Raw genomic sequence first — 15975 nt, forward strand, 5'->3', positions numbered from 1 at the left:
ATTCAAGTGCTCACCCAAAGCTGCACAGTGTCTGCCTTTTCCCATGTGGCACCAGTCAGCACCTTATAAAAAGCTTGACTGGGGTGGTGAAAGAGTGTGTTTTATGCAAGCTCAGCTATGAAAATGTCCCTAGAATTGCTATGACCTCCCCCAAAGGAAATTTCTGACAAATTTCAGATAAAAAACACAGCTTATGAGAAAAACAAAACCAGAACTGGAAGACAGTCAAGATGGCAGAGCTGAGAGGCAGAAAAAATAACAGACTTGGACTTGTGCATTGTACACGATTTACCCTTAAAGCTTCTGACCCTCAACTCTCTGGCAGAGTGGATGGTTTTCAGGGTCAGATGGCAGAGACCGAAAATCAGTTTACAGTCTCAGATAGAGAGGCCAAATCAAGCCTACAGCTGTTAAAAAAGATAAATAAAAGGTGGTCCGTTTAGATTTGTGATCACAGAAGAGGGAAAAACATTCCTGCTAACAAGAGTTTCCAGCAAGAAAAGCATCTTTGCCCTTTGAAAAATACTGGGGATCTCTGGTCTGGGGACTGTTTTTCCTGGATCTTTGGGTCTGAAAGCTTTCATCACTGAGTCCCAGGCTTGGTTTCTGAGGAAAGCAGTAGCTGTTTCAGGCATTGGGTAATCAGATACACCCAGGGCAACTTACCAATAGCTATAAAAGCTTAAGCTTCAACATAGCATCCTGGAGAGGTCACTGTTTTTCGAGGCATTTCTCCACTCCCACACAAATATATAGTCTAGTGAAGAGAATTCTGTAATAGAAAGGCAAACTCTGAGAGAATATCATTAATACTTCAGGAAGGTTGAGCTATTGGAGTACTTAAATATTCTTAAGGCTTCTGGCAGAGATGTAGTTCTGGAACCAGCTAGCAGTAGGACTAGTTATATTCATTCTGCAGCAGAACTAAAACGCAATTTTACATGGAAGCAAATGTTACCTGGAATACATCTCCTGCAATTTGTGCATGGGTCTATGTGTAAAACGCAGAGCTGAGGAATAACTTCTAATGAATAATGTATTTATCAGATTTTGCCTTCTTTCCTGTTCCTAAAATATTGGCAAGTAGGTTGCAGTAGTCTCACATTTATCTGTGTTTTTTAATTATTCATGATTTTCTTCATGAGTTTTCCCCTCTGTGGGTGCAGTTCACCCTCATGTGGAAGGCCCTAGCAGAAGCCTCCAAAGCAGTATTTTAGGCCCACTCATGTCTTAGAATCATAGAATCATAGAATAGTTAGGGTTGGAAAGGACCCTACGTTCCAACCCCCCTGCCATGGGCAGGGACACCTCACACTAAACCATGTCACCCAAGGCCTCATCCAACCTGGCCTTGAACACCGCCAAGGATGGAGCATTCACAACCTCCCTGGGCAACCCATTCCAGTGCCTCACCACCCTCACAGTAAAGAATTTCTTCCTTATATTCAATCTAAACTCCCCCTGTTTAAGTTTTAACCCATTACCCCCTGTCCTGTCACTACAGTCCCTGATGAAGAGTCCATCCCCAGCATAATGTCTTGCTGCAGGAGTGAATATTCTGGCATTAGAGCAAAACTTTTACCTCTGATATTCTCCAGTAAAATACAATTTTTTCCTTTATTCACTCAGCTCTAATAAATACAGTGAGGATTTATTGACATTACAAACACTGGTGGAATACACTACCCAAGTGCAGTCATAATACAGAAAGATACAATCCTAGAAAGCTGCGAAGGGTAAGAGGGATAATAGTGTAATGGTTTATGTCAAATACGTATGCATAAGCAGTGGCATGGGGACGTACAGTGTAGATGGAAATAGTGACAATCAGGGACAGTAAAAAGACACAAAGCAGGAAGATTACTCTGGTGAGAGTATATCAGTACATAGCCTAATCTTTATATCTTTTTATGGATTTTCCGTGGTAAGCACCAAGCATAAGCAAATTCTCTGGGTGTGTCAAGATGATACACTTCTAGGAAAAACACAAATACAGCTCCCTAATACAATAGAAACAAATAAAGACATCATCAGAGGAACAATGCTTCATTTTAGAAGCTGCATTTAGAATGTCAAAAGCAAACATTTCTTTCAAAATTATAAATACTCTTCAGAATCATTTAGCCTTGTACATTAGACAAGCAAACAGAATCATCTGTTTGTTTTATTCTGACTAATTTTTACAGGGCTGTGCAGAACATCTCCCATTGCTATGAGAAGAAAAGTTATTGTCTCTTTATAATAGTCCTTTAATGCTTTATAAGTCCCTATATTTAGTCCTTTATACTTAAAAAATAAACCAATTTATTTGCAACAGCATATTTAAATCTTAATCAACATACTTAAAATTAGGTATTTTATACCTAATTCTGCCACAGTGACAGACAGGTATGTCACTGTTAAATGTAGGGAGGAGAGACGGGGCACCTTTTTTTGTACCTGCTTTCAAAGTGGTTTTATATTGGATGAACAGTGTGGGCAGCTTTCCTACAATGAGACTGCCAGCTGTTGCTACTGTTTTAAGCTCTGCATCTGTGATTGCCAGTATCATAAAGACATAGTGGAAAGCAATGGAGAGGAGAGGGAAGAGAATAAAAGAACATTAACTTCTAATCCAGTTCTGCAATTGATTTCTATGTGAGATGTTGAACAACCCATTTAACTTCTCTGCATCATTCCTCCATTTCTGAACAGGGATCATAATCACATCCTACTCACTGGGGTTTTGCAGTCCCTCATTCACTGGCATCCTCAAGGGTCTGAGATCTGCAAGTGGGAGATGTTAAGAGGCACGTTCATTTCCCTATAAGTCTGAGGCAGCAACAACGCTTTCCCTTGTACTTCCCATTATATGCTGCCTGGTTCAAAACCTCTGATTCTATCCAGCAGTTCATTGAGAATTATTGTAACTGGTTTTTCCTTGTAGTGTATTAACCAAAGAGGACAAAGTAGTGAGAGATTATTTGTTTGTCTGGGCTTCAACCAATCCTGACTTTAAAAGCCTTGTGTTTTACTTGAGGGGATGTTCATGTTAGTTTTGCAACCACCTAATGTGACAGATGGTAACCTTAGGTCAGGCTTGTAGGACAGTAAGATAAGGCAATTGTTATTTTCACATCCTAGTCCAAGTCAAGACTTCCTTATCTTCTCCTTTTCCTTTTTCTCTTTTTCTCCTGATTGGTTTGTTTACTTTTCTAATGGTGCTATATTTCTCACTAGCACTCAGTACACAGATAAAACAACACTAACCTTATCACCAGGTCATCTCAGTTAATTGCTTTAAGTCTGATAGTTACATAAGAACCTGAACATCAGGTACTGAGCCATTTGTAAGAAATGCAGAGCTGATAGAAGTCTTGCAATTGGGCTCTGAGATAGCAAGGCATTTAAGTTTCAAGTGAGTCACTGAGACGATTCAGATGTGTAACAGCTTTACTATATGCCTCTTAAGGGCACTGCTAGAAAGACCTAGAAAATGTGTGTTCTGGCTGACATTGGAGGACTTTGAAAGATATTTCGGCACCCATGAATTTCTGATTTAAGGATGCTAAAATCAGTTGAGTTTCATCAGAAATGAATTCTCTTTTCCTGTGTCGCTTTCCCTTCCTCCCAAAGTGTGAAAGTATGTGAATGTAAGCATAAACACAAATACAGAGAGCTGTTACATTGCACATGCAGTGCGGATATTTGGTGGCACTGAGCCCACAGTTTCTATGCCCTTACCTTTGCTCTGTAGTTTTTCATTGCTCATCTCGTTAATTGCAGTTAAACTTTAAAGCATTCTGATCTTCTCTGAAGTGCTGAAGCTGGGCTGGAGGGAAAACATCACAGTTCTCTTTGAAACTCTGCCCTTGGAGATGGACCAGTCGCTGATCTTCAGAGGACATGGTGTGGTGTCCCTCTGCAGATCAGATTGCTAACCTTCATGACATGATTGGGCTGCTCAAGCATTCCTGTCTTTCACGGGACAAGAAAAGTCTTCTTTTTTGAACTTTAAAAAATATGAAAAAAAAATCCCATAATTTAAAAAAATATGAAATTCACATTTGAAAAATATGAATTTCATTGGAATTTTAAGAACTCCTCTCTGTAATGACTGCACTACCTTCAGAGAAAAGTTGTACGTTGAAGGATCAGGCTTCCTCAGGGAACTGAGAGCACTAGATGGGCCTACCATCTTTCTCAAGTGGAACTTCTGCTGCAAGGAAAATATGGCTAAAAATTCAGTGTCTTATGAGGAAAGAAAGGTTCAGTGTTATGGGCTTTGGGAGAAGGGAGTGGAGGACGTTGGCCATGGTGGAATCTCAAAGCATGGTGGTAGGTGAGACAATAGGCCACAAGACACGGTGCTAGAAAGAAGACTTATTGATCACAGACAGACATTACTGCCTTGTTGACCTGTGAAAGGTGTTGGAGCTTGCTAGTAATGTGCATTCAAAATGAGGTGACCAGAAACTAACATCTAACCTTCAGCCCATTCAGAAAGATCTGTCAGACTGAAAACTATAAAAGAGAAGCGGTTGTGATCAGCTAAGCAGTAGACTAGGACTGATTGAGCAGATGCTATAGCAAAGTGGAAGCTGCTTCATGGGTGATGTGAATTCTTCAGCAATTTTGCCTAAAGCCTTTTTTTGCAACACATGGCTACTCTGCAGGCTGGCAGAGAATGCAAACAAACTGGCATGCAACAGAGCATGCTGCTGTTATCTCTTTGAACTCTGATGTGGGAAGACAAGGGCAAGAAGATCCTTTCTCTGCATCGTACATCACTCTATGTGCGCACAATCTTGAATACACTGGAAGAACAGGTCTTAGCCACCCTTTCTCTCGAATGAAGTATAGAGGGTTTGATACCCAGAAAAAGCAGCGATGGTATGTATGCTCTTCCAAGAGCAAAGGAAACTCTGGACTTCATGCATAGAGACCTGGAGTCTTTTTTAGGGTCCGTATAAAAAGGCATTTAGTACCTTTCTCATTCCTCTCAATACCAGAAAGCTTAGCAACCTCTATTTGTGAGTGAGCCCGAGCACACACACGAGATTTTGGACAAGTTTGTATTTGCATCCAAACTGTTTCCCCATCTGCTCTTGTTAGTTATTACAGGCCATTCTCTGGAGTGAGGTATGCTGTCTGCCAAACATCTGTGAGTGTTGTAATGAGGTTGGTTAGAATGTAACTCACTGAAGCAGCAAGAACTAATCACCATATATTGATATAAGATTTGCAGAGTCTTAGATGGAGAGTGCTGCAATAATCTTCTGGGTGTGCGTATGGAGTGGGGGCAATTGTGTATGTACACGTGTGATAGTAAAATTACTCATTAGCTGCAGTAGGTCTCATTATCTTAGGGAAGCACATCAATGATTCACTGCTTAACAGGATATTTGGAAGTGCCTGCTTATATGCAGAAGGCAGCCTGAACCAAAATCCTGTGCAGTCCATGAGCACCTGTCTTGGATTGAAGGAATTTTAACTGCCTCTATTTTCTCTCCCAGATACTGGAACTCCCTGAGCAACCTTGTGGCTTCACTTCTGAATTCAGTCCGCTCTATTGCCTCCCTGTTGCTGCTTCTCTTCCTCTTCATTATCATCTTCTCACTCCTGGGGATGCAGCTCTTTGGGGGCAAGTTTAACTTTGACGAGATGCAGACCAGGAGGAGTACTTTTGACAACTTCCCCCAGTCCCTCCTCACTGTGTTTCAGGTAAGGGCAAGAATGGTCCCAACGGAGCCAACGCATTGTGTTTATGTGGGCAAGACAGATAACAGATCCTTCACCCTTCCCCTGCAGCCTGACAGTCCCCAAGACTGAACATCAGGCTAACAGCCCCAGGTGCCATGCCATGCTGCCAGCACAGGGGTATTCCCTCCCAAAGTGGAGAATCAAAGCTAAAGCCCCTGTGTGTAGCAAGGCCAACAGGTCTTGGCAGGATAGGACAAGAGAAGAGCCATTGCCTTGTTCCAGAGCAGGACCTGCATGCCAAAAGCCCAACCCTGCAGCTTTTCTCCTTCTTTCCATGGTCTTGGGGAACAAACCACAGCAACAGAAAAGTAATAAAATGGTGTTTAAGCCAACTGCGGTTTGGGGAGTGATCAACCAAGAGCACTAGGATCATTTGACATGCAAGGTTACGGGGAGTGGCAGGGAAGGCTGTGCTCAGGGCTGTCTTCAGTGGAGTAGATTGTGCAGCCTGTCTGAAACAACCAACGCATAGGATGGAAATGCCTGGGAGAGTTGGGGGGCTAGAGCAGAGTTGTCTGGGAGTGCTGTTCATCTTCAGCCATCACCTTCAAAGGGATGCCTGGGGGGTTTTTACACTTTGAGCACAAGTGCTCTTTGCATTCTACTTGTTCTGGGAGTGTTTCAATTTTCCAGATAGATGCAGACAGTCTCCAACCATCTTAGGGGAGGGGGTGTTCTCTAGGATAATAGATATCTTTGTGTTAATGGGGTTTTCAAATTCTCTGTGTGGTCTAACACTGTATCCCTTATTGGTGGGAATGTGTCATTTAGATCCTGACTGGGGAGGACTGGAATTCGGTGATGTATGATGGGATCATGGCTTATGGCGGCCCCTCTTTTCCAGGAATGTTGGTCTGTATTTACTTCATCATCCTCTTCATCTGTGGAAACTGTATCCTTTGATGCTACTCTCTTCTCCAAGTAGGGCTGAATTTAAACCCACCCTTTACAACTTTGTTGTGTCAGAAAATAGTGAATTTCATACCTTACGTTTTTACCTTTTCCCTAGGTCTGAATTTTGGCTTTGCATTGCCAAAAGTTAAACAAGTTTGTTTAATTTTAGCTAGTGCTAAGGCGTATAAACAGTTGTAAGAGCCAGGTATGTGCCAGTTCCGCATGCTAGCTTTTATTTAGTATCTTTATATGTTTAGTGTTTTTTTCATTGCCCTTAATTTTCTCATAGGGTTTTCTTTCCTGCTTTCTCCAGAAACTAACCTCTGTGTGTACCCACTGCACTTACTGCATATTTTTGCTTTAATTGCCTTTTCAGTAATATATTCCATGCACTTTCATCCAAGACTTGTGTGGAATAGAAATTCGTATAATCTACAATATGCTATATACAAATGCTTTAATAGGAGTAACATATGCTTCACATAATTGACTTATGGGAGATCATATATTAATTCGTGTATAAACTAACAGGAACTGTGTTACATTGCAGTTACTGCGATCTGTGTGTTCTTCAAACAGACAATCATGTGCTCTGTTATCTTCAGCCTGTGCTGGTGTTAAGTAACTTCCGTTCTCTCAGGCTTCAAGGTGAAGTGAGGGCACCGTACATATCCTAGGAGATACAAAGCACATGCATGTTAAGGCTGTGAGTGTCTTTTCACAGGAATTTGCATATAACATAGAGGTATGGTTCTGCTCTGTATCTCAGTTTGCTCCACATTTGTTCATGTTTGGGTTCTGCTTCCCTAATAAATGGCCCTCCTGTGTCAGAGGTGACATTTCTTTTTATACCAATTCTCCTATAAAGCTTTTTGTACCAATTCTCCTATAAAGCCTTGTAGTCTCAGCCAAGCTCTTCTGGCCTTTCCTCATAATTCAGATCTCTCAAACCCCTTATTTGACATTTCAGTTGACCTGCATGCCCTCTCTTCAAAGTGAGATGGTGCAATTCTACTTATCTGAAGGTCGAGGTAGGCAGTCTGCCTGGCAGCTTAAAAAAAGCTACAATTTGGATCTCCTTGTGAACTGCAGAGGAAAAATGTGAGCCAGCTCTACATGCTGGCTGACTTTGGAGCCATGAGACCTTGGAGCCCAGGGGATGGGGGATGGTTGTATTTCCAGCCTAAGCCTTGAACTGAGGTTTTCTTAAAAGTTACCATGGTGTAGTAAGACCCATTCTCAAGAAATTTATAAAAGAAGCTGATGTTCAGATTTGTAACATGAGATCCGAACACCAACTGGCAAGATGAGAAAACAGTTGTGATTCCTTGCCCTGCTGCTACATAGACATGACTGGCCATGCATGGACTCTCTGCTAGGAGATGGCAGAGTTGTCAGCTCAGCCCTTCCATGACCAAACTAAATGAGTTGCCTGAGAAATGCTAGTGGGAGTGCTATTCTTGCTGTCCATAAAATCTACTCATGTCTGTGGGAATATCTATAATAAGGTTGTTGACCTCACACACATAGGCCAAACCTGGAAAGCACAGGTGTCTTACAGTATGAGGTTCATGAATGTAAGAGTGCTTTAATAAAAGTGACCTAAGCTGTCAAAGATGCAAAGCATTCAGCACTCCCTTTGTCTTCTGTGGGATTTATTACACAAAGTGAGACTATTCTGGGAAACTGGAAACTCAGACATAAGTCTGGACTTAGATATTTTATATCAGTCATTCTGTTGTGAAATTTTGGAAACCCCACACAGTGTGTTAGCTGTTTGGATGGAAGGTGTAGATTTGTACGTGCTGGATATGCATGTCCTGAACATTTGTGTGAAATGGGAGTTTGGAATATCCAAGAGATCTGATGACAGGTTGCTAAAATCTTTCAATTAAGAAACCTTTGGTATAATGTTGTTTTGCAGTTTTCAAAGCCCGTTTTCTTTAAGTAGTACACAAACAGATATCCTGCTGAATGTATTTTTGGCCATTGCTGTGGACAACCTTGCTGATGCTGAGAGCTTAACATCTGCACAGAAAGAGGAGGAAGAGGAAAAAGAAAGGAAAAAGCTAGCTAGGTAAATCCATTTGCAAACACCTATCTACACTCATCTGCATGTTTTCCTGTGAGTAAAATTACACACATTATGCGCACATATGTATATGCAAGTAAGTGTGTGTGCATGTGGAATGTGTATGTATAACTTCTCTGTGGGTATGTATATATTTTATATTTGTGATTAATGTAATTATATGTGGAATTATGTATATATACATTTTTATGTAAAGCAATTTAAACTAAAGGACAAGAAAGTGTCATGAGCTGGGAGTCTCCACATTTGCAATGATGTGAGCAGAGTAAAGAAAGTCTGGGTGACTGATGAGCTTTCAAAGGCATCAGAAGAGAATGGGTGTGAAATTATGTCAATATTACAAACCCATTTGAACCTCCCTATTACCTTCTGAGTGCTTTGGACCACAAGGCATATTTTCAGACTGTTGTTCCCATGACAAGATTCAGCAGCTTCCTTCTTTTTTGATGCCACATGCTGTTCTTCTCTTGCCAGTTCTTTCAGTGTTTCTGCAGACTCTTAGGAGGCATGAGCTGGATGTAGAGCTTCTCTAACATTCCCAGCTGCCAACAGCGGGGAAACTGCTTATTTCTATTCACTGTCTTCCAGGCCACTTGGAGGGGATCTCTTGTGCAGATCTTTTTGGTTCATCCTGTATGCTAGTCAGCAGGTTTCCCTGTCTTTCGGAGTACAGTGAGGGCAAAACTTTGTAGGCAACCTAGTGTAAGTGCCCAAGATATGGGTTGAAAATGATTCATGCCTTTGTCATTGGGCAAACAAAGATATCTCTACTGACAGACCTAGAATGCACATGTGTGCACACAGGCAAATACTTCCCCACATGTGCATGCATCCACCCACAAACACATGCTGTTGAGAAAGCTATAAAATAGAATGATGCTACACAGAATTAGTCTCTGCCTTTGCCTGCAGATCAGGACAAGGTGGAGCTACTGGTATGTAAGCTGGACTCAGAATGGAGATGCCAGCCTGCTGATTGTTCTCACGGTGTGTGCTGTACTACATAAAGTTCCTGAAAGGGAAACAGCTTTTCACCTTTGTAACTCTTTGCTTTTTATCTTGTAAAATTGTTAGAACTGCTAGTCCTGAAAAGAAACAGGAGATAGAGAAAACAGCTGTGGAGGAGGAGACAAAGGAGGAGAAAATTGAGTTGAAATCGATCACTGCTGATGGAGAATCACCACCTGCCACCAAGGTAAGGTCTGGGGCCAGCCAGCGCTCTTCGTGCAGTGATGGCATGAATGGCTTGGGTTTCTGACGGAATGAAAACCTTCTACCTTGTCTGATAAAGTCTTTGCTGCTTCTCCTTCCATTTCTGTCAGATCAACGTGGATGATTATCAGCCCAATGAAAATGAAGAAAAGAGTCCGTATCCTACAACAGAAGCACCAGGTATATGTCTTCTTTCTCTTACCCCTGTTTCAAGGAAGGGAAGCTCCAGTTGCTAATGCATAAAGCCAAATTGTGGTAACAGTTATGCTGAACTTGTAGTGCTTTCATGATGGGACAAGATGATGTGCTTGCCCAAGTCCTTTGCAGTGCCTATACTGACTAATCATATTTGATTTGGTTCTCCAAATACAGAGTTTTACAGAGAACCAAATCAAATAATATACAAATCTCTGTATATACATATGACTTTGTTTTTAGTCTATTTTCTCAGTACTCAGTGGTGAGAGGAGACTCACAGCAGATACTCATGAAAGATGAAGTGCTGAAAAGTGTTGAATGCCTTTTTGTACTTTTGCTAATAAAAAAAGACAGTGTGACTTATTAATATAATTCTAACGGCATAAGATCTCAGCCTAGAATTGGAAAAATTCAAGCTAGAGTATTAATTAGGCTAGTTCTCGAGTCAGTTGGACCTAATTAACTTCGTCTTCAGACACTTAAAAGATTGGTTGAAGAAATCTCAGAACTTGGAGCAGTTTTTCAAGAGATTCTGAATGGGGGTAGGGATGGAGCAGAATAATTGTAAGCTAGGCAGTTCAACTTCCATTCTTGTAAAAGTGCTGCAACAAATGATTACACAAACTATATGACTGCAAGATAAGGAGATGACTAGCAGCCAGCATAGATTTGCCAAGAACAAATCACATGAAACCACCCGTATTTTCTTCTAAAAGGGGCTGACAAGACTTGTAGACAGGGGAAAAAAAAAAAGTCGATGTCAAGTTCTTTAGCTTTGCCAAGGCAAATGATTGTTTCATACGTTGGCTAGAAAAACATAGCTTAGATGACTGCAAGAGAAATTGTTGAGACCCTTTACATGGAGAGTAGTGATGGCCCAAGGAGGTTCTACAAGCCAGGGCTTGTCCCAAGATTAGTTCGTTATTAATGACCTGAATAATGGAAGAGGAAATATGTTTATTACATTTGCAGATGACATGAAGTTAGGAAGGACAGGAAGCGTGCTAGGGCACAGCTTTAGAATTCAGAGAGCTCTTGAGGAACTGGATAAATGGTCTAAATAAAATTGAAAGTGCCAGGCTCTACACGTGAGCAGGAATAAACAGCTCACAAATAGAGGATCTCAGGTGACCTAGAGTTAGGTAATAGTCCTTGAGAAAAGAATCTGAATCCTGTTACCACAAGCTCAACAGGTGCCAAAAGTATTTTGCTGACTTTCAAAAAACAAGCTAGTAGTGAAATTTATAACCAATGGAAACATGACCCTTTAGTCTACTTATGGATCTCTTCTAACTGGCCAGAGAAAGCTAACCAGAGCAAAGCAATAGTTTTACTCTTTTCACCATTGATAAGATCTCAGCTGCAATATTGTATCTCACGTTTGGGTGCTCTGCTTAGAAGTGGGGCTGAATTGGAAGGAGTTTAGGAGAGCATGGTGAAAACACTGCTAGCAGGAAGCAAGAACTAAGGTTGAAAGAATTGTGGTTGGTTGAGCTAGGAAAGGCAGGAGAAACATCTTCAAATGCATAAAAGCCTGTTAAAGGTAAGAGGCAAATTATCTCCATTATGAAGAAGTAACAGATTTCACACCGGGAAGAATTTTTTTAAGGTGAGGCTAGAAAAGATCATGGAGGTGGTTATGGAAGCCCAGCTACTGAATGTTGTTAAAAGCAGGTCAGAAAAATATCTGGCAGAAAAAGCTTAGATGTAATAATTAGTTGATCCTGGCTTAGCAGAGGCATGATCCAGAGAGCCTTTTGTTATCCTTTCCTCCTCCTCTCTTCTACATTTCTACGATTACATAATAGGCTGTAATAGGTAATAAAACACATTCTCCTCTATTCTGTGATTCGTAGTAAATAAATGTCTGATAATAGGTTGATGTGATAGGGTAAAAAAGACACAATACTTCATTTTAAATAGATGGGCATGGGTTTCGGAAGAGCAAAAAGGAAAATTGTTCATTGCATTTGATTTTCAGTATAAAGAAATCCCTGGTTTTGCTATACTTATATTCTTCCATATTTATAACCCATTTATTAGCAATAGAATGTGATTCCGACACCATACAGTACTGTTTTAGCATTGCCTCAGGCAAATCACTCTGGCTTTAATCTTCCCAGCACTTCTATAGGCACAGGCAGCTACTGGACACACGTGCCCAGTTGTTAAGGGGCTTGTGGGAGACTTTAGTCAGAAGTATAAATTAAAACAGCTTGATACAGTTTTGTTTCTTTTCTCACCTGGCTTGGATTTGCAGACCATTATATTTTTTTCAAGTGAAGGTGCTGTTACCTGTATATCAAATTTAAGCCTACTGGTAATAGAATTGTGTTTTAGTTACCTCCTGTGGATAGCTTAGAAATAGTCTGGCATTTGAAAAACTACATCTACAAGTCTGTGTCATAGACATTTTATCTGCAGCCATGCATGGGATTAGAGTGCAGAAAATCTAGTAAAAACACTTAACTCTTGCCTTTGGGTGCCAATCCCTGGCTTACCATGTTTTTGAACAGAACCTAAAATTTGAATGGATAGTCAGGTTTTCTCCTGTCTCCTATTAGAAAGTCAAAAGGACAGCATCTTGGTTATCTGCTATTGATTGATGCCATTTCTAAACAGGCCTATTCCCTGAACTTTTTGTCAGTTCTTTGTGAGGAGTGAAGTCCATCTCTAACAGCTCACAAAATTACCTGACCAGTTTTTTTCAGAGTTCATGGAAGTTAACTGTAAGGCTTAGATGCAGCAGAGTTCTGTAAATTCATTGTTAATCAGATTTGCCATAGTCGTCTATTCCATTCTTCTGTAAAAAGTCCAGAAACATCAAGGCCCTCTCAGAGCTGATGTGGCATGTCACATCTGCCTTGTGGAGCAGGGCTTTCCCCAGAATTAGCACGCAATCCCCACATGTACCCTTGTCCAATTCCCTTTTCGCCAGTCCAGAGCTCTTCTGCTAATTGCTGATCGGTCCAGCTGTGGTACTGGTGATGCTGGATGCTATGCAGCCATATACATCCCATCTGGGAACTCACCTTTTCTTTCTCACTTGCGTGTGTTTCCATTTCAACTGTGCTTTGAGTAAAGCATCCTATTGCTTCTTAGATGAAGTCAACTGGTTCTACTGTTTTCTGTTTATGATTTAAGCTGTTAATGGCTGTGACCATTCCATGGCTGTGTACCATTCCATCCTCTGAAAACATCCTTCACTCTGATTCAGTGTTCAGAAACAATTTGAAATGGTTACCTCATTTATTTTCCCTTTACTCTTTCGACTTACCTCGCTCAGTCTCTTGTTTGTTTCTGCTGCCTCAGCCAGTTTTCTCAATAACCTCTTCTGACTCTGTTTGCTACACAGTGTTGCTCTTAGCCCCCAGGGTACTCTGTGTACTTCCAGCACATCAGATCTTTGAAAGGAGAGAACTAGTTCCTCCAGAGATTTGTGTACACTAGAAGGATTATTATGATGATGTGTTTATTATAGGAAGACATGAAGCTGGTCTTGTAGTCTAGTAGAGAAACAGAGAAAGAATTCAAAATGTCAGATGGAAGGTAATAGCTTGGAGTGATGCATGGGAGCTTGATGGAAAGCAGTGTCCTTACACAAGAGTTCTGGTCTTTGTACAGTAAAAGAAAAAGCCCTCATCATTGAAATCCTCACTGATGCTGCACTGTAGTCTGTGTGTGCTTATGGCTTCACAACCAAAGGATATCACCATTCTAATGAAGCATAATTCAAGATGACAATCCCAGATTTGAATTTCCTTGAACTTCAGGAGAGTTCAAACCTAGATCTGAACTTAGCAGCTCTGAGTCATGTTTCTTTATGATTTCACAGCAAGATTGACTAGAAGGGTCACTTTTTAAACAGAAATATATTTGAGGTATAGAAAACAGTCAAAGAACAAGTGGGTAGTGACCTGAGCTGAGACTGTAATCATGTTATTCTTTGTGTATTTGGGCCTCAGTGTTTCCTTTCTTCTGTGCCCTTGACCCTACTTTAAATGAAAAATATTTAAAACATTATTCTTTATTTATGACTGAGGAACTGGATGCATTTTCCAGTCTGAAGGTATGTGGTTGGCAGAATCATTAATATGCTTCTTGCTCTATGGCAGAAACAAGAAAAAGATGAGAGAAACAATATTCCTTATGGTCTTCATGGAGCTGATCTTTCTGCTAAGAGTCCATTTGCCTTAGGCATTGTACCATACTCATTTAAAAGTGTTTTTTAAGCATTCCTCAAGTAAAAGAAAAAGAAGATCTGATAGTGAAGGCACAGAACAGGGACTTGGAACACTAGTCGTTTTAACTAAGAGTCTCAAATATCCAACGTGATCATTCTAGACTGTTGAAGAAGAAAAAGAACTTGCTTACCTTGCTCATTGTCAGCCCACTCTGAAACCTGTAGATAAGAGGTACAAGTGCAAAGTATTTTAATATTATATAAATATAAATATTAACACCAATTTTACAAGTACAAAAGTACTTCTGAAATAATGTTTCTTTAACTATTAAGGCCTGTAGAAAGAGTATTATGAATTATATTACAACAAAAAAATTGAGCTGTTAAAAAATAGACTGGCTTTAAAAGTACAAACTCTAAGTACCAGTTCAAACATTTATGCAAAAATCTATCAAGCAAATCTGAGCTGAACTGTTGCTATTGCAAGTGTAGAGAAAGAATCCTATTTGCATGTAATAACGGCACGCATTGAAAAGGCCACTTTTCTCCTGTCTCTGACATCTAGATTAGGATCTGTGCTGATACATCTCTTCTTTCTCATGTGTCCATTATCAGATCAAGTACAGTACCTGACCCTAGAGGAACAGGCTCTTCCTGGAATTTAGCTCACTCTATGGACTCAAGATTAACCTTTTACCTATAGTTTCTTCTGAATCGGCTGAATCTAACCTGTCAGGCTCCTTTCTTAAACGATTTTTTCCTGTCTTGCTGATTAAGAGGATTGGAATCTTTAAAATAGCAAAATCCTATTATGCCATTTACAAAACAGCATCTGACTCCAGGTAGAGGCAATCCTCAAAGGTGGAAGGTTCTCTTCCACATACTACTTAGCCCCCAACTCTGCTTGAGGGTGCTCGCTGATCTGCACAGTGCCTGGAGATCTGCTCTATAGGCATCAGATTCAAGAGTTTCAGCCTTGCTTCCACCTTTTTGGTCTTCCCCCACACTGCATTATGAAAGGGGACAACTTGAAGAATTTCTGATTGGTATAAGTCAAAGTGCCTGTGCTCCATGTTTGCTCTGGGGCGCATACATGCGTGCATACATGTGCTCATCCAGATACCATCCCAGATGTGGCAGTGGCTCTGTGGAGAGCCTTACAAAGAGGAGAAAAACAGTTCTTGATAAACTGGTGGAATGGTCCAAATAAAATAAGATGCAGTTCAATAAGGATGAAGTCAAAGTGCCACTCTTGGGAATAATCAGCAGCACAAATGCAGAAGGGGGAGTGCCAGGCTAGGTAGCCATTCTGTGGCAAATAATCTGTGCTTTGTGCAAATCAGAAACTGATGGCAAATTAATGCCGAAGTATAATGAAAAGAAGTGCCCATGAAGGACATTTAAACAGGAAGATAGTATTGCAATAAATAATCCAGCTCTCCTCTGCACCAGTAAAACCTCAACTGCAGGTAAATCCTTCAGCTAATCTGGAGGAAAGTAGCAAGAATAGTCAGAGACCTAAGGAACACAGCACTTCAGGAAAGACTGCTGTTATTTTGCTCTGGGAACCAGAAATCCTTACAGAGGCATAATAATGGTCCTCAAGTATGTAAAAGCCTTCTGCAAAAAGAAGGGAATTCTCTATTATCTGTGT

General features: G+C 40.7%; 1 protein-coding gene across 1 annotated transcript in view; it reads left to right on the forward strand.

Annotated features, from left to right (window-relative positions):
• Positions 1 to 15975, forward strand: part of CACNA1C (calcium voltage-gated channel subunit alpha1 C) — a gene marked incomplete at both ends in the record, with an annotated part of 484825 nt that overhangs the window by 382309 nt on the left and 86541 nt on the right. The window contains 5 exons of the mRNA XM_080614946.1: positions 5496 to 5703; positions 6514 to 6634; positions 8599 to 8713; positions 9803 to 9923; positions 10051 to 10120. Coding sequence (XP_080471072.1) covers positions 5496 to 5703; positions 6514 to 6634; positions 8599 to 8713; positions 9803 to 9923; positions 10051 to 10120 — 635 coding nt within the window. The remainder of the gene's footprint in view (positions 1 to 5495; positions 5704 to 6513; positions 6635 to 8598; positions 8714 to 9802; positions 9924 to 10050; positions 10121 to 15975) is intronic.

Source organism: Psittacula echo (genome assembly GCF_963264785.1).
Source record: "Psittacula echo genome assembly, chromosome: 1".
NCBI classification, from domain to species: Eukaryota; Metazoa; Chordata; class Aves; order Psittaciformes; family Psittacidae; genus Psittacula; species Psittacula echo.